The 24,440-nt window shown below is 35.2% G+C and overlaps 1 protein-coding gene across 2 annotated transcripts in view; it reads left to right on the plus strand.

The window, feature by feature from the left end:
* VPS13B (vacuolar protein sorting 13 homolog B) overlaps positions 1 to 24,440 on the plus strand; it is a 699,511-nt gene that overhangs the window by 57,950 nt on the left and 617,121 nt on the right. For both annotated transcript variants that reach the window (XM_045861171.1, XM_045861172.1), the window contains exons 9-14: positions 6,487 to 6,582; positions 7,036 to 7,158; positions 7,626 to 7,763; positions 8,649 to 8,736; positions 17,368 to 17,559; positions 21,739 to 21,908. In XM_045861171.1, coding sequence (XP_045717127.1) covers positions 6,487 to 6,582; positions 7,036 to 7,158; positions 7,626 to 7,763; positions 8,649 to 8,736; positions 17,368 to 17,559; positions 21,739 to 21,908 — 807 coding nt within the window. The remainder of the gene's footprint in view (positions 1 to 6,486; positions 6,583 to 7,035; positions 7,159 to 7,625; positions 7,764 to 8,648; positions 8,737 to 17,367; positions 17,560 to 21,738; positions 21,909 to 24,440) is intronic.

Consider the following 24,440-nt stretch of genomic DNA (forward strand, 5'->3'; position numbering starts at 1 on the left):
GTTTTCCACAGTGGCTGCACCAATCTGTAATCCCACCAACAGTACATTAGGGTTCCCTTTTCTCCACAGCCTCTCCAGCACTTGTTGTTTGTTGAATTGTTTATAATGGCTATTCTGATTGGTGTGAAGTGGTATTTCATTGTGGTTTTAATTTGCATCTCTCTGATGGCTAGTGATGCTGTGCATCCTTTCACATGTCTCTGGACCCTTTGTATATCCTCCTTGGAGAAGTGCCTGTTCAGGTCCTTTGCCCATTTTTTAATTGGGTTGTTTGTCTTCCTGGTGTGGAGTCATGTGAGTTCTTTATAGGTTTGGGAGATCAAACCCATGTCTGAGGTATCATTTGCAAATACATTTCCTTATGCGGTTGGTTCCCTTTTCATTTTGCTGATGTTTTCTTTAGCCGTACAGAAGCTTTTTATTTTGATGAAGTCCCATTGGTTTATACTTTCCTTTATGTCCCTTGTGCTAGGAGATGTGTTGGTGTAAATACTACTGTGTGGAATATTTGACATAGTGGATGGGAAGAGGGGAAGGGTTGTTAGGAACATGTATTAAGGACACACATGGGCAAAGCCAAAGGGAGGTGGGGTTGGAGGTGGGGATAGCGGGGCTTGAGGGGAGTAGTGGGGGGAAATGGAGACAACTGTACTTGAACGTCAATAAAAAATGCACATAGATAATCTTACTTGAATTCATGTGCTCCTCTAGCTACAGTTTCATCTGTGTTCTCTTTTATTACAAAATTTCTTTTAAAGTGTTGTTTATATATAGTTTATCTCTTTCCCATCTCTCTTTCATTCTTTAAGACAATCCAGTTTTTTATCTTACTCTACTTTTAGCAGTGCTTTACATGCTTTGACCACTTTTTCCACTAAGATGTACGTGTAAAATATATTCAAAAGAGATTACACAATATGTATTTTCAAGTTAAAGAATAATAAAGTGAACACCCTTTTAAGAAATAAAAACTTATTTGTACTCTGGCACCCTTATGTGTTCTTCTTCGATTGCATTTTGTCTTCTCTGCTCCTAAAATATAACTTAACTTTAATGTATTTATTCCTCAACTTTTTATTATTGTATTGCCACATGTGCCATATTCTTTGGCAGTATCTAATTTATTCAACAATTACATGTTAACATCATCTATTTGCCAGGCACTGTTTAACTCTAGAGGTACCACAACAGATTATGCTTTTTAAAATTTAAATTGTTGTAAATAAGTGAAAATATATAATATGCCCTTTGATGATCAGGATTATGTAGAAAAATAAAGAGGGAAGAGAAATAGTGAATACTTCGACTATACTTGAGGGAATTTGCAATTTAAAACTGAGTGATGAGGGAAGGCCTAATAAGAAGGGGATACTTAAGGAAAGACCTGTGAAAGAGGGAGCTTTGTAGATCCTTGGGAATTCAAGGAATAGCAAGTGAAAATAACTCAGAAGTTCAAGGAACAGCAAAGAGGCCAGTGCAAAGTGAGCCAATGTGAAAGTAGTATGAAATCGGGTCAGAGAGGTAATGGGTGTGGGAGAGGTCCATAAATTATAATACTGCGTAAGTCATTCTAGGGTTTTGTCATTAATCCTGAGTGCGATAGGAAGTCTTTGGGCAATTTATAGTGGGTATAGAATGATCCGAGTTATAGTTTAAACTATATTACTCTGATTATAAGGGAACAAAAGCAGACAGAATTGCAATTTTCAAGCAAGACATTAATGATGGCTTTCACAAGGGTGGTGGCATGTGAGGATGGTGAAAAGTAATTGGATTTTGGATATTTAGAAGGTCAAGAGGACAGGACCTTCTGATAGATTTTATCATGAGACACAAATGAAGTGAATCCATGCATGGCTACTGAGCAACTGGAAGGGTTAAGTTCTGGTTTTCACAGACAAGGAGGACTGTGAGAGGGTGAGGTTTGGGAGAAATATCAGGAGTTTGGTTTTGGACAAGTTTAAAATGCCCACTGCATATTCAAGTAGAGCTCTCTGGTTAATTTACAGATCTGGTGTTGAGGTTAGAAGTTTGCTCTGAGTGTATAAATTTAAGAGTTTTAAAATTAGGATTTCAGTAAAGCTGGAATTAGTGTAGAGGGGAAAAAGGAGAGATTCTAGAACTAAGCTCTGAGGCAATTTGATGTTAAATATTTGGAAAGCTGAGGAAGAAATAGTGGGGAAAACTAAAAATAAGTGACCAGTGATGTAAGCAAAAAGCTACTAGAGTGTCTGCCTGGAAGCTAGGTGCCATAAATGTTTTAAAGTGAAGGGAGGAGGTCATTTGTGAGAGCAGATCATTGGATTTGTCAATGTGGAAATTGTTGGTGATGTTGACCAGAGCAGTGATTTGACACTGGTGGAATCTTAGTTGGAGTTAGTTAAAAACAAATGGGAGGAGTTAGTTAAAAACAAATGGGTGGGAATGTAAAATGATGCAGTCGCTGCGGAAAACAGTTTGACAGTTCCTCAATAAGTTAAACAGAATTATTATATGACCCAGCAATTTCACTCCTAGCTGTATCCTCAAAAGAATTGAAAGTGTACAGAACAAAAAAATAAATGAACATGAATGTTCATAAAAGCACTATTTACAATGGCCAAAAAGTTGAAACAACCCAAATGTCCTCAATAGATGAAGGAATAATATCCTTTTCAGGGAATCATGGATATTCTTTTTTGATGGTACACCAAACTCATTAAGTGGTAATTTTTAAAAAGTTATTTGTATCTCTAGCTCTTGGAAATTGCCTGGTACATATTCTACAAATAAATATCTGTTGAATAAATACATTCATCCATCATCTGCCCATCCATTCATCATCCATCCATCCATCCACCCACCCATCTCATCTGCTTTCCATCTTCCAAAATTTTTGGAATCCTCTTTTAGATTTTGTTATTTTTGTGCAATTTTATTTGTCTTTGTGGGTTGTTTTTTTTATGGAAGCATTTTCCAGAAGGAGATAAAACTCATGTGTCTAACCTGTGAAGTAGTATTACTAGTGATATTCCAGGCAAGTTGTTAGATACTTGAAATATAGCAGCAAAAAGCAAACAAACAAATAAGTTTTTGGTCTCATGGTATTCTTTTATTTTTTTTTATTTTAATCATTGTTCAAGTACAGTTTTCTCCCTTTTACTCCCAATCCAGCCCACCCACCCAACCCTCCCCACTTCCCTCCCATTACCACCCTCCCCCTAGTTTTTGTCTATGTGTCCTTTAAATTTGTTCCTGTAAACCCTTCCCATTCTCCCCTGAAATTCCCTCTTCTCTCCCCTCTGATCACTGTCAGCCTGTCCTCTATTTCAGTGTCTTTGGTTATATTTTGCTTGTTACTTTGTTTTGTTGTTTAGGTTCCTGTTAAAGGTGAGATCATATGGTATTTGTCTTTCACTGCTTGGCTTATTTCACTTAACATAATGCTTTCCAGCTCCATCCAAGCTGTTGCAAAGGGTAGGAGCTCCTTCTTTCTTTCTGCTGCATAGAATTCCATTGTGTAAATGTACCATAGTTTTTTGATCCATTCATTTACTGATTGGGCATCTAGGTTGCTTCCAGCACCTAGCTATTGTAAATTGTGCTGCTATGAACATTGTATTCTTTTAATTTAGCTTGAATTATTTGTTAACTACTTGCAATAAATTTTTCCAATCAGTAGTACAACTATACAGATTATAACTGTAGCAGATGGCAGGTTAAACTATTTTAAATAGTCTTTAGTAGTCTTTAAAGATTTTTGTAATTAAAATTATTTAGTATCCTCTAATATGACTCTGAAAAATACAGAGAATAAGTTCTAAAAAGTTTCATCATGGCTTCATTGGTTAAAAAATTTTTTTCTTTGCTAATAAAGTTTGGGTTAAAATGATAAAAATGCATACATTAGCTATACTGTTTTAATGTCATCATTTATTATTTTTGAATTCTTTTATTACTGAAAATTATTATTTTATATTATTATACATTTTAAAAAAGATTTTATTTATTTATAGACAGAGGGGAAGGGAGGGAGAAAGAGGGAGAGAAACATCAATGTGTGGTTGCCTCTCGTCCTTCCCACACTGGGGAACCTGGCCCGCAATCTGAACATGTGTCCTGACTGGGAATCAAACTGGTGACTCCTTGCTTCACAATCCAAAGCTCAGTCCACTGAGCCACACCAGCCAGGGCTTATTATACATTTTTTAATTGAAATTCACTGATTTACCTTTTTTGTTAATGTGTTCATTATAGATTTTAATTTTGTTATTTTAGTTGACTTCACCCACTTCCCTTTCTTTTCATTCCATTGTCTTTTCATCTCAGTTCAGCTTTCTTTTTGTATTTTTAAATACATGTACTTTTCCAATCACAGTTTACTTTCATTACTATGCTGCACCTAGCTTTAGACACAGAGCACAATGGCCTGACAACCATGTACTTCACAGGATGATCCCCCTGAAAACGTAGACAGCCACCTGGCCCCATACACAGTCACTACACCACCATTGACCATACTCCCCAGGCTGCAAACCACAGCCCTGGAAATCCACTGATTCACCTTTGTCTAAACTAAAGGAATAGGGATCAGTGGCTTTATTAAATGATAAAACAGTAAAATGACAAACTATAATAAAAAGCCAACTGTTGTTGTCAACTATTATTAGATATATGCCAGTTTTACGTGATCCAAATTAGGAAGTTATTTTTCATATAAGTTGGTGAGGGATGTTAAGGGTTGCTGGTAAAGCAGTGTCTTTTCTGGTGGGTTTTTTTTTCCTATATTAAATTTGAAATTATTTTGGTATATTTCTGGTAACTTCATGGATGAGAAGAATTGTATTAAACTGAGTCATTTATATATGAAATTTTAATAGACTTTTGGGGCAATGTTTGTCATTAGTTAATGCATCCTTTTAAAAATTTGCAACATTTATGTCTCTAAGGGAAATATGTTGATATTTAGGAGGAAAACATTAGAATTCATTGTTCAACATGGATTTGAAGAATGTATGGAATTAATTTGTGGTTCATATTTTGGGCAGAAAATAAGGTCATGTTTCTACATTAGCATTCTGAACAGTTGATATCAATCCAACAAAAATCATGCCAAATTAAATATAGCATTTTAAAAATAATGTTGAAAATTGTTCTTATAATGTTTGAGTCCTTTTAATCAATTAATTGCTTTTTTCTACAGTAATTGTAGACAGCTGAAAGGTGATCAAGTTTAAAATATTCAGTTTTACTTACTCATTTTAGATTATACGTAGAATTGTACTTGAAAGCAACATGTGTGTACCAGCTCTGAAAGCATCCAAGAAATAAGTAAAAAACTTTTTGTTACAAAATATGAGAATCATTAGTTGATTCACAATATAAACAGATTATCATACTTAAAAATGGTAACTTTTTGGCTCAATAAAATCTGTTTAAGTCAAACATGTTTTTTTCTGTTTAAATATATGTATGATCTTTGACTTTACATTTAAGTTTAAATAATAAAAATCCATTTAACAAAAATGAAGGCACTGAATCATTAGCAGTCATGGGCAGAATACTCTTTAAAAATTAAAATCTTTATTTGGAATAGTTTTAGATTTTCAGGAAAGTTGCAAAGGTGTGTACAGAGAGTTCACACATACTTCTTACACAGTCCTCTATTGTTAGCCTCTAATGTTTTCACAGTACATTTGTCAAACCTAGGAAACCAACATTAGTACATTACTGTTAAATTCCAGACTTTAATTGAATTTTATAATTTTTTTCCTGTTGCGTGATCTAAACCACGATACCATGTTGCATTTAGAAGTACTTTAAAAAATAATTTAAATTATCTAATTTTTGTATACATATAAACAATATGTTGTAAGCATCAGAGGAACAAGAATGTTTTTTTCTTTTGTCAGTATCTAGGTTAGTAGACACTCAGTATTTCTTACATGATTCAATGAGTCTGTGAGACATACTGTGAGACACGTATTTTGAAAGTAAACACCAATGAACCGATTTCCTTTACAGAACTAGAGTTTTTTTTTTAATCTATTTGTTTCCTTACAGCTTTCTTTTTGATTACTATTAGGGAGAAATCTTGGAAAATATTGAACTAAACCTGGTAAAATAATATTAGTGAATAGAAAATGAATTGAGGTTAAAGTATATGTAAAACGTTGGCAGAATGTATGAACCATTTTGTGATTGTGGGACCATTATAGATGCACAGCTTTCACCTTTTAATGCAATATTGTTAAGAAAAAGGAGTTAAATAAAAATAAGGCAGTGTTGGTATTTAAATTATCTATATGAACTTAGGCTAGCATATTCAACCTTTATACCATGGATAATCTGTTACAGCTGTTTCTGTTGCACCTGTTTTCCTGCTTAATAATTAAATTTCCCGAATCTTAAAATGGGCCTTGTTTTCATCAATTCATCATAATAATGACAATTTATTGCTATTTAATACTAATATGACTTACCTAATATTATTATATTGTTTCTTAGCTCACTGAAATGCAAGCTGAAAGTAGTTATTATAGTCCTCAAAAAGTAAAATCTAAAGAAGTATTGTGTTGGGAACAAGAAGGAACTACAGTTGAGGTAATCTTTCAACATTTAACGTACATTTTTAAAATCTTTTAATGGTTCTTAAATTAATATTTAATAAATATAGGTTTCAATCATATGTGATACATTCAAAATATATTTATAGTTTTATATTTTAGTGGTTGGTAGTATTAATCGAAACAATTATTTTTTTAACCAAGATTTTATGCAACATAAATCTATTTTTTCATTTTATGTGTGTGAACTCATATGTATGTGTACATGAATATTCATGAAGTGCCAGTCATTGAGATTACAAAGGTTTGAAGATACAAGGATAAGGAAGAAGTTTTTTACTTTGATAGAATTTATGATTTGAGGAGAATAAATTTGGAAAGGCCATAATCCTAAAGCTGTTTTGAATGATTAAGAAATTCTACAAGGCAAGCCTATAACATTTTTATGAAATTCAAGTTCTTAGTTCTAATGTTTCCTTTTCTCTTATAGGCCCTTATGATGGGAGAGCCTTTCTTTGATTGCCAGATCGGTTTTGTGGGTTGCAGAGCTGTGTGCCTTAAAGGAATTATGGGTATTAAAGATTTTGAAGAGAATATGAATAGGAATGAAACCGTAAGTCAGAGTCTTCCCTTGCCCTGCTTTTTTTGGAGAGAATGCAGGGATAATGAAGTGCTTATTGAAGTGTTTAACCATACCAAAAAATCTGTTAGACTACATATATCTTTGGCTTGACAGAGGAACTTTACTGTTTTTCCCTGTAAGAAATTATAGAGCTCAGGGGAATTGAGAAAGTTGGTAGCACTTAACACCTGGACAGTAGTTCCAAATACTTTCCAATTCATAAATGTTTCTGCTTTCTTGTTTATGGCAGCTACTTGGAGTTCCTTTTTGGTTTGTTAAAATATTCTTTGCCAAAATAGGCAGCGAAAATAGAGACAGCTTTCCTTGTCTTTTTACAGGACTTCAAGTTCTAGTGATTTCTATTGACTAGTAGTAAATGGGTGTTATAAAACCAAGGTTTTATTTTCTGAAATGGTCTAATGATTTTCCCTCCTGTTAATTTTTGCAATTATATTCAGGAAGCCTATTTCTTCATTTGTGGTGAAAATTTGAGTATGAAAGGTTTGACATACCTTACAAATTCACTGTTTGATTATCGAAGCCCAGAAAATAATGGTACTCGAGCAGAATTTATCTTGGATGCAGCTCATCATAAGGTCAGAGGATATATATTTGAGCCAAATTCTAGGCTGTGTTTGGGTGGACAGTTTATATGAATACTTGTTATTGCCATATTTCTTCTCAAATGAGGTATTGTGAATGCTGTTTGTTTATTGAAACATTTAGAGTGTGTTCATCCAGCTTTTATAGCTAGAGAAGTTTGAGGTGTTCAGAGGTTTCTATGTTTATATAGTACGGAGCCATAGTTAGTTTGTTTATCCATTCCCTACTGTTAAAATAGTCATGGAGGACACATGTAGGAGTATTTCCTTCAATTTCAGATACTTTTGAGTTTTGGGATTAATGGGGAGAGATGAAGCATTTCACATTTATATGTATGTCTCAGTATTGTTTAAAGTTTGTCTATATGATTATATCATAGTAGAATAAGTAATTTACATTGTAACTTTTTTCACTAAAGGTTTACTTTTATTGTTGAAAGAATTTAATTTTGACCTGCATAATTAACATACCTTTAAATATTTTAGTATATCTTTAGTGTTTACACTGTTTCTTATAGGTGCACTGAAATATTTAAGGATCAACTATTTGAGAGTGTACATTAGACAGTTTTGTGATGGTGATAAAAGTCGAGAGTGTACTGTCTTCCATTATAGGTACTCTTTAACTAGGCATTATTGATAGAGTGGTCAAAATGCCTAGTACAATTATGGATCCCTTTTTGTGTGGTCTGTAATTGAGGTAACATGACTTTTCTTAGGAGTGAATTCTTTGGATAACCTGTTTTTTTGTTTTGGTAATCCTTTGAGTTGATACGCTTTCTATGTAAGGATGTGTGTCTGATTATTGACTTTACAGATTTTAAATTCAAAAGTCTCTTGTATACAACACGTTTTCTGTTTGTCTTGCTTGGTTGGCAGGAGACATATACTGAGATAGCTGGAATGCAAAGGTTTGGAGCTTTCTACATGGATTACCTGTACACAATGGAGAGCAACAGTGGCAGAGGTATTGGTTTCCTTCTTTTATGTTTGCTTTTCCTCTGGCTTCATCAGAATCAGTTGGTTCTTGACTGGTTTTACTCTGTTACATTAGATTTACCTTGTATTACCTTGGGGAATGGTTGAATTTTAATGTCATGTTAATTTTCTTAGGTTCTTGACATTTTTAATCCTTTCTTTGTGAAGCTGATTGAAAAGATATTTTTTATAATCACCTAGAATTAGCTCTCATATGCAGCAAATATTAAAATTTTGATAAATTTCATATTACATAAACTTGTAAAAAAAGTGCATTTCCTTTTCTGTGTTAAATATATTTTGAAGGTATATAGATCTTTTTATTTAAAAAAGAGCTCATTATTTGAAGCAGAAAACTAGCAATAAATTCTTATAGAACACATAGTGTTTTATTATTTTATTGTTTTTTATTTTTATTCTAATTTTATTATGTTAGCAATCAAATATTTTTTAGTAATCAAATGTTTTTGAAAATTGGATATTTTATGTGCATATCACCATATCATGTTGTGCTTATTATTCCAGTCTTTTTCATGTTGAAAGTTTAGTAAAAACAGGTTCACCATGGTTTTGGTTAATTTTTCATATTCAAAAAGTGATTTCTATCTATTCAATGATAAGTTAGATAATGCAAATGCAAAGAAGACCAAAACATTTCTCAAGAAACTAATAGGTAGTATATTAACTATGCACTTAAATAAATTATTATAATATATCATATTAAGAACAATATTGTCCCTGGCTGGCGTAGCTCAGTGGACTGAGCACGGGCTGGGAACCAAAGTGTCCCAGGTTCGATTCCCAGCCAGGGTACATTCCTGGGTTGCAGGCCATAACCCCCAGCAACCGCACATTGATCTCTCTCTCTCTCTCTCTCCCCCTCCCTCCCTAAAAAAAATAAATAAATAAAAAAATATTAAAAAAAAAAGAATAATCCTCAAATTTAAAAAAAAAAAAGAACAATATTGTAAATTAAGAGAGATCCACGAAAGAAAGTGACTACTTTTGTCGTGGGATTGAAGATTTCACAGAGGAGTTGATTTTGAAGAATTATTAAGTTTCGTTAGATGAAACCAGAAGGACAGAGTGCTAATTTTCTGCTTCTTCTTTCCTTCCTAAATGTTCATGTTCTCATTGTTCTCATTTTTGAATTCACTTCTTTTCCTAAACTCTCTCGGAAATAATCTCATTCTTTTCCATAGATTTAAGTATATGTTATTGATATACCCATATTGTATTTTTCATCCAGAGTCCTTTTTTTTCTCAGTTTTATTTTGCATTTTTTTGAAGGGTGCAGCTCAGTGGATAGACAAAGATATCCTTTGCATGGTTTCCCTTCTTTAAGATTTAGAATTTAATATCCAATATATACTTGATGTTTTCATTTCTGTGTCTCAAAATAGAATATGTCCAAAATTGAATTATTAATATCTGTACCACCTACTACCTCTGTTTCTCCCATATTTTTTGTCTTCTGTCTCTTTTTAAAAAGATTTTATTTATTTATTTTTAGACAGTGGGGAAGGGAGGGAGAAAGAGAAGGAGAGAAGAACCAGTGAGTGGTTGCCTTTCATGCACCCCCTACTGGGGACCTGGCCTACAAGCCAGACATGTGCCCTTACTGGGAATCGAACCAAGTCACCCTTTGGTTTGCAGGTCAGCGCTCAATCCACTGAGTCACACTAAGCTAGGATGGTTTTTCTTCTTGGAAAATGATTCTGTAATAAAAGAAAAAATGGAGGTTTGGCTGCCTATCACCAGAAAAGCCAAACTTGTGAGGCAGATGCAGGTGCAAAAGGAGAAGGAAGTTTTATTCAGTTGCAGTGTGACCTGGGAGAATGGTGGACTCCTGTTGCAAAGTCCTTTTCCTCTTTCTGTCATGGAAAAGTCCAGTTGTCCTCAGCAAGGCCAAGACAAATGCCGGTATCTAGAGTTCCTGCTCCATTTTAAACTAGAGTCCTTTGGAGCCCTTAGGCAGCTGCTAAGTGGTTTTAGTACCCATCCAGGTACCTTAGGTTGTTCCCAGCTGCCTCCTGGAGCCTGGATGTGGAGCACACATGACCAGGGGCCATGTGGCTGCCTGGGCTTCATGGTAACATGCTCCTGGGTGAGAGAGTGTACGGGCAAGTGCATCACCAGGTGAGCAAGAGAGACAGAGGGGGACCCTCGTGGAGGCCATGTCCATGTGTCTGCTAAGGCCATGTGGCCCATGAAGAAAACAGGCAGGAACACTCTGCAAATGCAGGTTATGAGCCAGAGAAGGAGAGAGAGAGGGAGAAAGCTTCCTTGTTCCCCTGTGATTGTATGTAGGTGTGAGATTGACCAGGTGCTTTCTTAAAATGACCAATCAACTTCTCAAACCTTTGCATGCTTCAGTGGGCCCACCTTATGACCAATCTCTTCTTTTCCCAGTCTAGACTGGCAGGCTTCTTTGGTCTTGAGCCTCCCCCTGCACCATTTTGACTTTTATGGTGCATATGCTTGTCTTCTCCTGTCCTTCCCCACCACACACACACATCTGGTACTGAAGGTAGGGGGAGGGCTTCTATCCAACTATCTTGCTAGCTTTTTGTGTGTGCAGTGTAAGACCTTTCCCCTGCCACCATTTTGGCCGATGGAGGACACTCCCTGGCATTCTGACTGTTTCACTGTAACAGTTCTACCATCTTCTAGTTGTTCAAGCCAGAAACCTGGGAATCATCATTCTTATCATCCAGTCCATTAGCATATTTTGTGAAATTTTATCTCCAGATTCTTTCTAGAATTCATTCACTTCTCTTAAGCTTCTCTGTTACCACTCTCATCCAGTGTACTGTTATGTTTAGATTCAAATAGCTTTTTTTGACTGGCTTTCTGTTTCCACTCTTACCATCCTATAATCCATACTGCACTGGTTTTGGTGTAATTCTTGAGTTTAAAATCCTCCCTGCCTTCCAATGGCTTTATTTCAAAATAAAACATAAACAGTTTATCAAATTTTGATCTTGAATTAATTACTTCTTGGATAGCGATAATCACTAAGGAAGATAAAGACAAGAAAAGAGATTTGTAGAGGAAAAGATATGTTTTGAGGACTCGTGGACATTGAAATAGAGATGTTCAGTAGCCAATTAGGTATGTGAAAAGTGCAACTTAGAAGTTTATGTTCTAAGAACTTTGCAAATTGTTATAGCATTGTAGTTGCCAAATGTAAGCTGGTGGGTTTCTTCTTGTTCATTATGATGTATGTGTATGTGCTATGGATCCAGTATCTTGTGAGGAGGTGGAGAATGAAGTAGTTACTTTTCAAGTAAAGGAAACCTATGCTGAACATTTTGTTATTTGTATAGCTGCTGCTACTACAGTATTTAAAAAGATAGAAATATGATTTATATTTGCTAGGATGTTTATATATTTTCTGTCTGAGAAGCTGGTAGTTTGCTTACTTTTATATTTTTTATGTTTTCTATTTCTGTGACTTAGAATACAATGTTATAAATATCTGAATCTTTAACTTTTTTAAAAAACAAAATATTAGACTATAACATACAAACTGAAAAGTTCTGTACATTTATGTACAGAATAGCAAAGAAATATAAAGTTAACAACTGCGTCTTGCCCACACAAGCCAAGGAACAGGATGAGCCTCCTGTGTGTGTTGGGGCATGTGTGTGCCTTCTGCAGCACACTCTTCTTACTGCCTCACTGTAGGAGACTGCTGTTATGCAACTTATGCAATTACTTTCTTGCTTTTGTCTTACCACTCACACATGTACTTTCTCAGTTGTGTAAGCAAATAATTCCACTGTTAATTTAAGCTGTGAATGCCACAGGTACTTTCAAAATGTTTTTATTCATTCACCCAGTAATCTATTTATTCCTTGTGTGCTTTTACATAGTTGTGTTTATAAGTTTGCTTCTCTTTATGCATCTGTATTTGCTTAGAATACAGTGATGGTGATGATGTGTTAATATAAGCTAATATTTACTGAGTGATTTTAAGGGGTATAAGGTGCTATTCTAAGTGTTTTATATATATTAACTTCATTCTTGGTAGTAACCCTATAAGGTGGATAATATTATCCCAATTTTACTGATGAGGAAATAGCTAGTTCTTACAGATGACCAACTTGGCTAAGATCACACATAACACCTTTATGTGGGATTTGAACTCAGCTAGTCTAATTCTACAACCTGCATTTATGACTGCTATGTTCAGACTTTCTTCTTTCTTGGATTACTTGAAATAAGAAATTTTTGAATGTTTAGTATTTATGAACCTAAGAAAAATATTTTTAATTTTTACAAGAGGACAATTTTAAATATTTTACAGAAATATTTTATCTAATATTCTTGCTTTGTTGTGACTTGACATTTTTTTTATAGTGTAAATGATTGAAAAGTGACCTAAATTTTACCTAAATGTCTAAATGCATGTCAGGCTGCAATTTTACAAACTTTGTAGTGAATTCTGAAATTCTGAAAACAGATATGATTGGTGTGTTTTAAGTAATATCTGATTGTATTCTAATTAATGTAAGAAACTAGTAAATGCAGTAAGAAAAAGAGCATAGATTATTATTTATTTGTGTTGTGGAAAATGATGTAGTATTATTTTACCTACATTCTAAAATGGCATGTAAATCAGAATTCAGTTAGTAAATTTCCTTTGCTACTGTTTGATAGTGATAAGCATCTTCTGACAGTTATTTTGTTTTAGTTATGCTGATTGAGAGCAATGAAACATTTTAAAAAATAAATTGAAACATTTCTTAATACTATAACTATTTAAATACTGCTGTTGTCATACTACTGTCTTTCAGGTGTTTTTTACTTACGAAGTTATTGCAAACTTTTGTTGACTTAGATGGCTGAAAATGTAACATACAACAGGAAGATTTTACAGACATAGAGATAAAATGGAAACAATTCAGTTATTGGATTGAGGAAAAGGATGAGAGAAAAATATGGTTTATTACCCTTTAGAATCTACATGTCTTGAGAGAGTTGTTGGTATTAATTTAGGGGGATTCTGAAAGAATAATTCTTGATCCCTACATTATTGTATATAAGGCTTAATTTTTTAGTTTCTGGGGTAGAGCTAAAACAGGCTTTCTCCCTTAGAGGTATGGGGGGTTATTTGTTTTTTTAATTGTATTTTTCAATTACCATTTAGTCCCCTTATACCCACCTCCCTGTAGCAGTGACCACACTGCTGTCCATGTCCATGAGTCCTTTTTCCATTTTGCTCATCCTGCCACCCCCTAACCTCTCTCACTTCTTAGCTGTCATCCTGCTCTGTGTCTATGAGTCAGTCTCTATTTTGCTTCTTAGCTCAGATTGTTCATTAGATTCCACATATCAGTGAAATCATAGAGTATTTGTCTTTTTCTGCCTGGTGTATTTCACTTAGCATAATGTTCTCCAGGTCCATACATGCTGTTGCAAAGGGTAAAACTTTTTCTTTTTTACAGCTGAGTATATTCCATTGTGTAAATGTTCCATAGTTTTATCCACTCATGTACTGATGGACACTTGGGCTGCTTCCATATCTTGATGATTGTAAATAAAGCTGCAATGAACATGAGGGTGCTATTGTTCTTTTGAACTACTGTTTTGGGTTCCTTTAGGTATATTTTCAGAAGTGGGATTGCTGGGTCAAAAGGCAGATCCATTTTTAACTTTTTGAGCTATCTCCATACTACTTTCCACAGTGGCTGCACCAATCTGCATTCCCACCAGCAGTGCAAAATGGTTCCCCTTTCTCTAAATCCTCACCATCACTTGTTTGTTGATTTATTGATGATAGCCATTCTGACAGGTGTAAGGTGATATACCTCATTGTGGTTTTAATTTGCTTTTCTCTGATGATTAGTGACGTTGATCGTCTTTTCATATGTCTGTTGGCCATCTGTATGTCCTCTTTGGAGAAGTGTCTATTCTGGTTCTTTGCCCATTTTTTAATTGGGTTGTTTGTTTATTTGGTGTTGAGTTTGTAAGTTCTTTATAAATTTTGGATATCAACCCCTTATCAGGTGTATTGGTGAAACTATTCTCCCATTCTGTGGGCTATCTTTTCATGCTGTTGAGTATCCTTATAATCATTACTCTAAACTCTATCTGATAAATTGCTTGCCTCCATTTTATCTAGTTCTTGTTTTGGAGAATACCCTTGTTCTTTCATTTGGGGTCTGTTTCTTTGCCTTCCCATTTTGGCTGCTTCTTGGTATTTGTTTCTATGTGTTAGGTAGATCTGCAAGACTGCTGCATGTCTAAGTCAAACCCTGCCTGTGACTGGCGTTGGGCAACTGGGTTGGAGCTATCAGTGATCCACCGCGTGTGGCTCCCTCTGCTGGGCCTGGGTTTGTGCAGAAAGAACCAGGCTGCACACCAAGGACTGCTTTTACCAGCACCAGGCCTAGGGGCAGGTCAGCTGAAGCCTCATAGCTTCCAGCAATCCGCCTCTGTCTGCAGGCTTTCTGCAGGGTTAAAGAGTGAAAGTCTTCCAGTTGTACTCCTCAGTAGCAGGACTTAAGCACAAACAGGGTGGGGCAGAGTAATTCCTGCCAGTGGGGCTTTTGCTTCCCCTCAGGCAGATGCCACTTGGAGAGGATTGCTCTGCCCAAGGATCCTCTGTCTGCAGTATGGGAATGATTCAGCATAGGGATCCTGGCAGGTGTTCCTTCAGCTGTTTTCCCCAGAGCCACCAGCCCCACACTCTCCTCCAGCATCTCTAGTCCACCCTGCCCTTGCTCTGTCAGAGGCCAGGGTAAGTAGTAGTAAATGGAATTTTGTGTGTTGGCCCCTTAGGTGGCTCTGTGTCTCTCCTTGGCAGACAGAAACCCTGCTGCTTTTCACATTCGTATGTATTTGGGTTCTTTTCCCAGTTTTGTTGCTGTAGCCTGGGGAGCTCAGCTTGGGGTTTAGACCCCAGACTTCTCAAGGGAAACATCTGGCCTTCTTACAAAAAAGGGTCTTTTTACAAAGTCACATTTCTGTGGAAAGCCTAATAATTCTACAGGACTCAAAGCAAGACATTTTCCTTATTTCAAGTATTATGATATGTAACCATAGTCCTTCTGGTTGTCTTCAAGTTACCCCATCCTAAGAGGTAACTCTGGAAATGCTTGGTTTAGCTATGGAAAATAATGCTTTTTTTAATGTGAATGATATGTTATTTATACCTAATTTTCAGTGTGACTCAGTTTTATTTATATATATCTTAAAATATGTGTAAGATTAACTGTATGCCTTGATGTAACATTTAAGTCTGTGAATTAAGAATACATAAATAATTCATTTTGTCAATGGTACTGGAGACAACTGAACTCCTTTGTTTGAAATGAAGAAAATGCATTTTTGAAAAAGTTATTAGAAGGTGTAGATATGGAATTTTTGCATTTTATTGGGCCTTCCTATATTCTCAAGGTGTTAAATGCTAGAAGCCTTGTTTTCCTCTTTTTGTTTAAATAAACAAAATGGCTTAAAAGTTACTGTATATTGTTAGTTATAATAGTCAATTTATATGTAAAACCAAATCTCTAATATAAGAAGTATACATACTAGATAAGGAGAAATAACTGTAGGTAGAGCCAAATGTTTTTAGAATGCAGCTTGGTTCTTTTCTTTTAAAGCTTTATATATTTTATTTATTTATTTATTTTAAAAAAGATTTTATTTATTTATTTTTAGAGAGGGAAGGGAGGGAGAAAGAGAGAGAGAGAAACATCAATGTGAGGTTGCTGGGGGCTGTGGCCTGCAACCCAGGCATGTGCCCTGACTGGGAATCAAACCTGCGATGCTTTGGTTCGCAGCCCGCGCTCAATCCACTGAGCTACGCCAGCCAGGGCATATTTTTGTAAAATTTTTATTCTCTTTCAAAGACATTTAAAAATATATTTATTTATTTTTGGAGAGGGAAAGGGAAAGGGAAAGAGAAAATGAGGGAGAGAAACATCGATGTGTGAGCATTGATCTGTTGCCTGTCACATACCCCCAATACAGGATCTGGCCTGCAGGCCAGGTTTGTGCCCTGACTGGGAACTGAACTGGTGGTCTTTCTGGTGTGTGGGATGATGCCCAACCCACACCACACCAGTCAGGGCCTTGGTTCCTCTTTAGTATGTGGGCAGGAAAGTTATTGAGGACCTTAGTTTCTGTACCAAGGAGCTTGGCCATAATAGTTTTATTTTGGAAAGAGTTCAGACAGTTAAAATGTAATGTTCACTTCCATGATCATTATAAAACTAATTTTAAACCATCTAATTTTCAGTGAAACTCTTAGATGAAATAGTGGTAAAATGCAACTTCTTCCAGTCCCCCTTCCCAGTCAACATAGGTTTATTGGACATAAATAATTAGATTTTAGAGAATAATTTTCTATGAATGACCAATTAAATTTTATAGACTTCTTATAATAGAAATAGATATCAGAAATAATTTTTTCGACTCAGTTTTTTAGTGATAACATCTTTTCAGCTGCGTAGAGAAAATTACAGATCAGCAAGTTTCTTTATATGCAGCTGATGAAGAATTGGTTTTAAGGCATTAAACTATAAGCTAAAAAGATAAGAGAAATATTAAAACATATACTTGGTATATTTGATGCTGAAATATTAATATGCAATTTGACTTCTTTTAGGTTCTATAAATCAGCAAGACTTTTCTTTAGGGAAAAGTGAAGATTTGGGAACAGTTCAGGAGAAGTCTACCAAAAGCCTTGTCATAGGACCTCTTGATTTTCGCCTGGATAGCAGTGCAATACATAGAATTTTGAAGATGATTGTTTGTGCCTTGGAACATGAATATGAGCCATATAACAGGCTGAAACCAGGTTTGTTTTTGTCTTAAATTTGATTCTCTTGCCAGTTGACTTGAATAAGTATATAATTAAATTTGTTGTATTTTGTTAACTTACCCTTTTTAGTAAATTTTGCTTATTTGACTTCCATGTATTTTGTTGTTAATTTAAAGAATAAAGTTGTGGTAGATGGGAGAGGTCAATATTTAGGCATAAATACTTATTTACCAGTATTTGTCAGTATTTTATTTACACATTTTTGATATTCTTTCCCGGGAATACTCTTGAAATATGACATTATTCTATGTTACTGAATTCTTAAGAGCAGGCATGAAGATATTTTGTAAACATACTAATTTAACAAGAAAACTTAGGTCTTACTGGTAAAAAAGAACTTGTTCTACAACAAAATTTTTCTACATGGTATGAAGGTGTGGTCATCAGTTACATAAAATACAGGTTCCTTTTTTATGTAATAAAGTACTCTAGAGTAGGGCATCATAGCACAAGGGAGTAAAGGATAGTAGGAAAATCAGCCTATGGGGTCAGACTGTGGTTTGAATTCTTACTCCCACTTATTCTTGACCTTAGGAAATTTAATTTACGCTACTGATTTTTCATTTCTCTTTGCCTGTCATTAATTTGATTATGTGACAGGTGGTTAAATTGTCTTGTCAATATCCATTCTCCTGTTATTTTATAGTAACAGGAATTTATGTGATATAGATTTTTATGATAGAAATAAAATATAGTCATATGACTTGGTTCTACTTATTGAGATGGGTCCAAAACTTAATGTAAATTCTAGGCCATAATTGTAAAAGACAAATAGCATGCTTTCCCCCCGTTCTTTCCCCCTTCTGGCTGGAAATCAATTATAATGGCAGGAATTCTTGCTGTCATCTTAGATTCTGTGATGAAAGCTGCATGCTGAGTATGACAGAGCAATAAGATAGAGATCTTCGTAGTGTGGTAGCACCATGCCAACTCCTACCCTTTAGACTCAAATTGCTGTTTGAAAGAGAAGTAAACTTTTTTTTTTTTTAAAGATTGTATTTATTTATTTTTAGAGAGGGAAGGGAGGGAGATAGAGAGAGAGAGAGAGAAACATCAATGTGTGGTTGCTGGGGGTCATGGCCTGCAACCCAGGCATGTACCCTGACTGGGAATCGAACCTGCGACACTTTGGTTCGCAGCCCGCGCTCAATCCACTGAGCTACGCCAGCCAGGGCGAGAGAAGTAAACTTCTGCTTTTGTTGAAGCTTCTGTTATTTTACTTTTATCACAGCATATTTGCTATTATCTGCAATGATACACCAATAGGACTTACTTCCAGAGATTAGTGCATGTAAAAGCATGTGCCACAGTGTATTACTACTATTAGCTGACCTTAGTTTTGTGTATAGGCAGTTCTCACTTCTCCTGGCAGGTAAAGACCATAAAAATAAGCGAGCTGAAATCATGCACAGGGACAGAGTAGTTGTCCCACACTTAGTTTTGTCAAGACAATAGAAACTTTCTTATTCTTGGTATAAATGTATATAGAAATGAAAAAATAGTCAAAGGAATAGTAAAAATTAAGGATTTTATTTCTTTTTGAAAACTTAGTAAGAGTAGTTTGAACAGTGGTTGTCTCTTTCCCATCATGTAACTTACACTACGTTGTGTCTCTATGTCATGGCAAATTGATATACTCCTGAGTTTGGACTAGAGTCCTACGTTTTATCCTGTACACATCAAAGTAGTGAAAACCTCTAAGAGTTCCTTTAACAGAAAGTATTTTGCTTATGTCACTTCATCTGGGACATTTTCATTTTTTTTTATCATAATCATTCTTCATCTTTATTGGTAAGGTAGTCTTCACTAAGCTTCCTTAGCTGCATGTCTTGAGTCTCTCCCAGGGTGCAGTGTTTCTATTTCCCATGGTCACCTATTCTGTAATGCCAGTAATGTTTGATTAGAACTTCAGTTCCAGCATGATGGGTTTTTGTTTCTTTGCTGCACTTTCATCTTTGATTGCCTGTTCTCTGTTTCAGTTATCTAGTTTTATAAAATGTCATGTGGGTTTATCACCAGTGATCACCAATCAAGGAGGCAGTACAACCACATGCTTTGCTATCTATCTGTGCATGAGCTAAATATAAGAAATACCAGTAACTAGTACCCAAACCTGACAAACTTAGAGAAGAAGTGACATGATTGGTCACCGATCATGATGTTCACTTCTTATTTATGTAATGATATGTGGGCTGAACAACAAGAAGTAATGAAGTTTGTACTTAATGCAGTTAGTTACAGTTATTATACTGAGGTAACTGACATTTGAACTGCGCTTTTGGGAACTGGCATTTTTAAACAAATCGTGTATATCAGAATTGTGCAAAGTGAGGGCTTCCTGCACATACATACAGGGGTGGGTAAAAGTAGGTTTACAGTTTTGAATATGCAAAACAGAGTTTATCTAGCTATTGTAATAATCATAACCTGCATATCTTTTTACATACGAACAACTGTAATCCTACTTTTGCCCAACCCTGTGTATCCATTTATACGAGTGCAGCTGTATTAATCATAAGTAGTTCAGTTCTACTGTACTGTTTTTGTAGCTGTTATTGAAGTACAAGATAAATAAATACTGGAAAGCACATAAAACCTAAGGGTATATATAGTTCTGTGAATTTTGCAAACATAACCACATTTATGTTAATTGTTCAAGACATGGAAGTGTACCAGCACTCCAGAAGTCCCTTTGTGCCCTCTTCTGGTTACTACTCCAACCCCAGGGGTAACTAACCATTTTCTTGACTTCTAACATCATAGATTCAGCTTCCTTTATTTTAGAATTCATGTAAATGGAATCATAGTATGTACTCTTTTGTCTCTGGCTTTAGCTTACATTATGTTTATGAGATTTCCGTTGTGTGAACATACCATAACTTACTTATCCATTTTACTGTTAGTATTCGGTGAGTTTCTAGTTTTTGGTTATTATGATACTTAGGCCAAAAACATTCTAGTACATGCCTTTTGCTAAACATATGTACTAATTTTTGTTGGTTATTTGAGAGTGGAAACACTTAGATAAAAGGATTGTACATCTTCACCAGCAGTAGGTATTTCCGAACTGTTTTCTGAGGTGGTTGAGTTACTTTCCACTACTGCCCACAGTGTAAGAGAGTTTTAGTTGCTCTTGATCAGGTCATTGGCATACTGTGACTTTCTGCTTTTTTTTGTACAGCTCATGAGCTGATAATGGGTTTCTCATTTTAAGTAGTTGGAGAAAAATACAAAGAATCATATTTTGTGAGACCTGAAAACTATATGAAGTTTGATTTTCATTTTTCATAGGTAAAGTTTTATTGGAACATAGTCATGCATGCTCATTCAGTTATGTATTGTCTGTGGCTACTTTTTTGTACTGCAGTGGCAGGGTTGAGTGTGACATAGACTCTATGGCCTACAAAGCCTAATATATGTTCTGTATGGCTCTTTAGAAAAGTTGGTCTTCATGCTTACTAGCACGTAGTGTTCTTAGTCTTTTTTAAAAATTTTATTTTAATTGTTGTTCAAGTACAGTTTTCTTACCTTTTTTTAAAAACCATTCCAGTGGTTCTGTAGTTCTATTACATTGTGACTTTATTTGCAGTTACCTGATGCCTAATGATGTTAACTAGCTTTTGATAGGATTTTTGGCCATTTGGATATATTGTCTTTTGCTCATTCAAGGCTTTTCTTGGGCCATTTTTCTGTTGAACTGTTTGTTTCTTACTGATTTTCAGGGGGCTTAATTTTTTTTATGCTGTGGGTACAAGTCCTTTGTGGAGAGAGTTACATCTATCTATGTATCTGTCTATTTATGGCAAATATTTTCTTCTAGCCTGTGGCTTGCTTTTACATTATCTCAATGGCTTGTGTGTGTGTGTGTGTTTTAAATAGAAGCTGTTATTCTTTTAACAAAAAAGGTTGGGAATTTCTTTAAAATATTAAAATTAAAAAGTGTTAAATTTCAGAGAGCAAAGACATTTGTAGACTAATTAGAGTAATTTAATTATGTTTGTTAAAGGTAACACATTATTTAATAATTGTATCATTCTTGAAAAGAAACACAGAATTTGACCTTAAAATTTGGGTAACCAATTCATTTTTCAATTATTTAAGAAAATTGGTTATTTAAAAACTAACTTTTATTGAATTCTCATCATTTCATTTTAGATGTTAAGGATGAAAATGAAACAATACTGGACTCGGGAGAAGTGGCCTCTTTGGAGGAACATATTCCTACTCGCCACACAAGTATCACTCTCCTCAGATGCACCTGCACAGTTTTCATGGCCGAATTCAATCTGCTGGGTCATTTGCTCCCTGTCATCATGGGAGAAAAGGTATATTTTTTGGTTTACTATCTGTGTTTTCATGTATCCTTGTTTGTTGACCCTGTGATATTGTAAGAGGAAGATGATTAAGTAAAAGAATATCTGACATAATTATCCATGAAGTTAAAGCAATGTAACTGTGATTTTTTTAGAGAGTAATTTAGAGAGTATATCAAAATAAAATAACCTCAGGCTGAGGCTGTATAAGGAAATCTTGAAGAGCATGGATCTGGGAGTCAGACCATACACCACAGACCAATACTAGCTGTATTTTTCAAATGGGCTGACAGATTCAGCTAGTAAAGAAGCAGCAAGCCCAGGTCTTCAGGTAGCTTGTTGCTTACATAGACAGCAAAAGCAGATTAGTAATGATGCTAGCTTGCCATGTCCCTTTGAGGACAGCCCTGAAACCAGAGGGTAAAGTGACGTGCAGCATACATGGTAGGGTATCCTGTTGGTAGGATTCAATACTACTTTGCAGCTAAGCAGATATATAGCCTACAGGTATACTCTTAAAGGGGGCAGGTAGAAACCTCCTCATCTCACCTGAATGAGGGATGTTGATGAGAAAATGTCTCAGAGTAGCCTCCCTCAAGATGAGGTGAGTGAGAAACAATTTTTTTAGTGGTTCCTTGCAAGACCGCCTGTCTTCCCCTGTGCTGCGTGTATCACAGGACATTCTATCAAGGCTGTGGTGGTTGCACGTTGCCTGTGTGGTCTCCACGGACTTGTGTAAGACTGGGGGGTCTTACACAGAGCATTTCCCCTGTAGTTCCTAGTTCCTAGAATTATTTTGAATGTTTAGTGAGATAATGCATGTAAATCATTTTGCACATTTTAGGAACCCCGTGATACTACTGTCATTGTTAATGAGGACTTAGTAGATGTTTTAATATTTGTTTAGGTCAATATATAATGTATTGCTTTCTGAGTTTGCCACGTGCATAAAAGATATATGCTATCTTAAAGTTATTTTTTTGCTATATTTCTTTTGATGTCTACATAATGATGGTGATTATAGAATTATAAGCTATCCTAACTTTAAATAAGAACTTTTGAAAGTATGACAAGGAATTGACTATAATGCAGGAGTTCCATTTTGTATATTTACTCTCTATTGGCTACTCATAATTAATTCGTATGTTGCTAGGTAAAGAGATAACCTGAGGAAAATTTCAATGGAGAAAATTAAAATATGTTAGTATTAAACGTGAACTTTAAAGTAACTATGATTAATAAGTTCAAGAAAGAGGCAAAAAGTAGATGATTTCAAAAGAAACCTCAGTCCATTAGAAAAGAACCACATAAAATTCTGGAACTGAAAAATTTTAACACAAGTTAGAAGGAAAAGGATGGAAAAAGATACACTACTTAAATGCTAATCAGCAGAAAGTCAGTATGGCTTATTTAATATCAACAAATGTAGAGTGTAAGACAAGAAAAATTATTAGAAATAAAGAGAACCACTTCATAATGAGGAAAGTGTCCAGGGAAAAAGTGAATGACATAGATGATTCTCACAGGTGTTATGTTGAATGAAAGCAAGCAGACATGAGTATATACCGTATGATGCCATTTAAATGCAGTTCAGGAACAGACAAAACTAATCTATGGTGATTGAAGTGGGAATATTGGCTACCTCTGCTGGGGATTCAGTGTAGCCTGAGAAGAGAACCTTTTCAGGTGCTTGAAATATTGGTGGTTACAGATGTAAAACTTGTTGAGCTGTACACTTAAGATATGTGTACTCTACTGTATGATATATCTTAATAATTCAAAATAATTTCACTTCAGAAGTAAAGTAATTGCTTGGTAAGTGGTAGTTTAAAAATCATGGTTAACAGTCAAAAAAGCACGATTGTAAGTTCAATTTAGTCAATTTTAGTGTTTCTCAGTAGTGGTACTGTTGATTTTTTGCACTAGAGGAATATTAAGTAGCATTTACCATCTTTAGCCTGTGGCTACTAAATGCCAGTACTGCTTCCCAGTTATTGTGATGATGAAAGACAGACAAAACAAAAACAGTGAAATTGCTCTTCCCACATTTTTTCACCTACCTCTGGGTAGAAGGTCAGTATTTTTCTTTTGAGAACTACAGGTGTGGCATTTTAAGGGAATAGGTTAGTTCTACGACAGGAGGGAGTTGTTGGTTAATCAGGGTTGATATCCTGGACATCTTGAAACTTACCTGCATTTATTTTGATGCTTAGAATGGTTCTGTAACACTGAAAACTAAGCCTATCTTGAGATTCTTAGGACTTTATGAGCCTTTAGCATGTGTATTGTTAGTAGATATGACATGGACCAGAGATTTTTCTGTTCTGCAAACTTTGCTCATTATTAGTATTTTTGAAACTGTCTGAAGTAATCCATTTAGTCCCTAAGTCATCTAAATGTGAAAAGTCATCTAAAGGGAAAGAGTATAAAGGGAGGCTGGCTCTGGGATATCTAGGGAAGTTCTTTTCAGTGATTAGGCAGAACAAATGTGCTGAGGCACACAGTGGCACTGTACAGTTGATTGAAAAAATGAAAAGCTTCAGC

Source organism: Phyllostomus hastatus, unplaced genomic scaffold (assembly GCF_019186645.2).
Source record: "Phyllostomus hastatus isolate PE091 unplaced genomic scaffold, TTU_PhHast_1.1 phas_scaffold_21, whole genome shotgun sequence".
Lineage (NCBI taxonomy): Eukaryota > Metazoa > Chordata > Mammalia > Chiroptera > Phyllostomidae > Phyllostomus > Phyllostomus hastatus.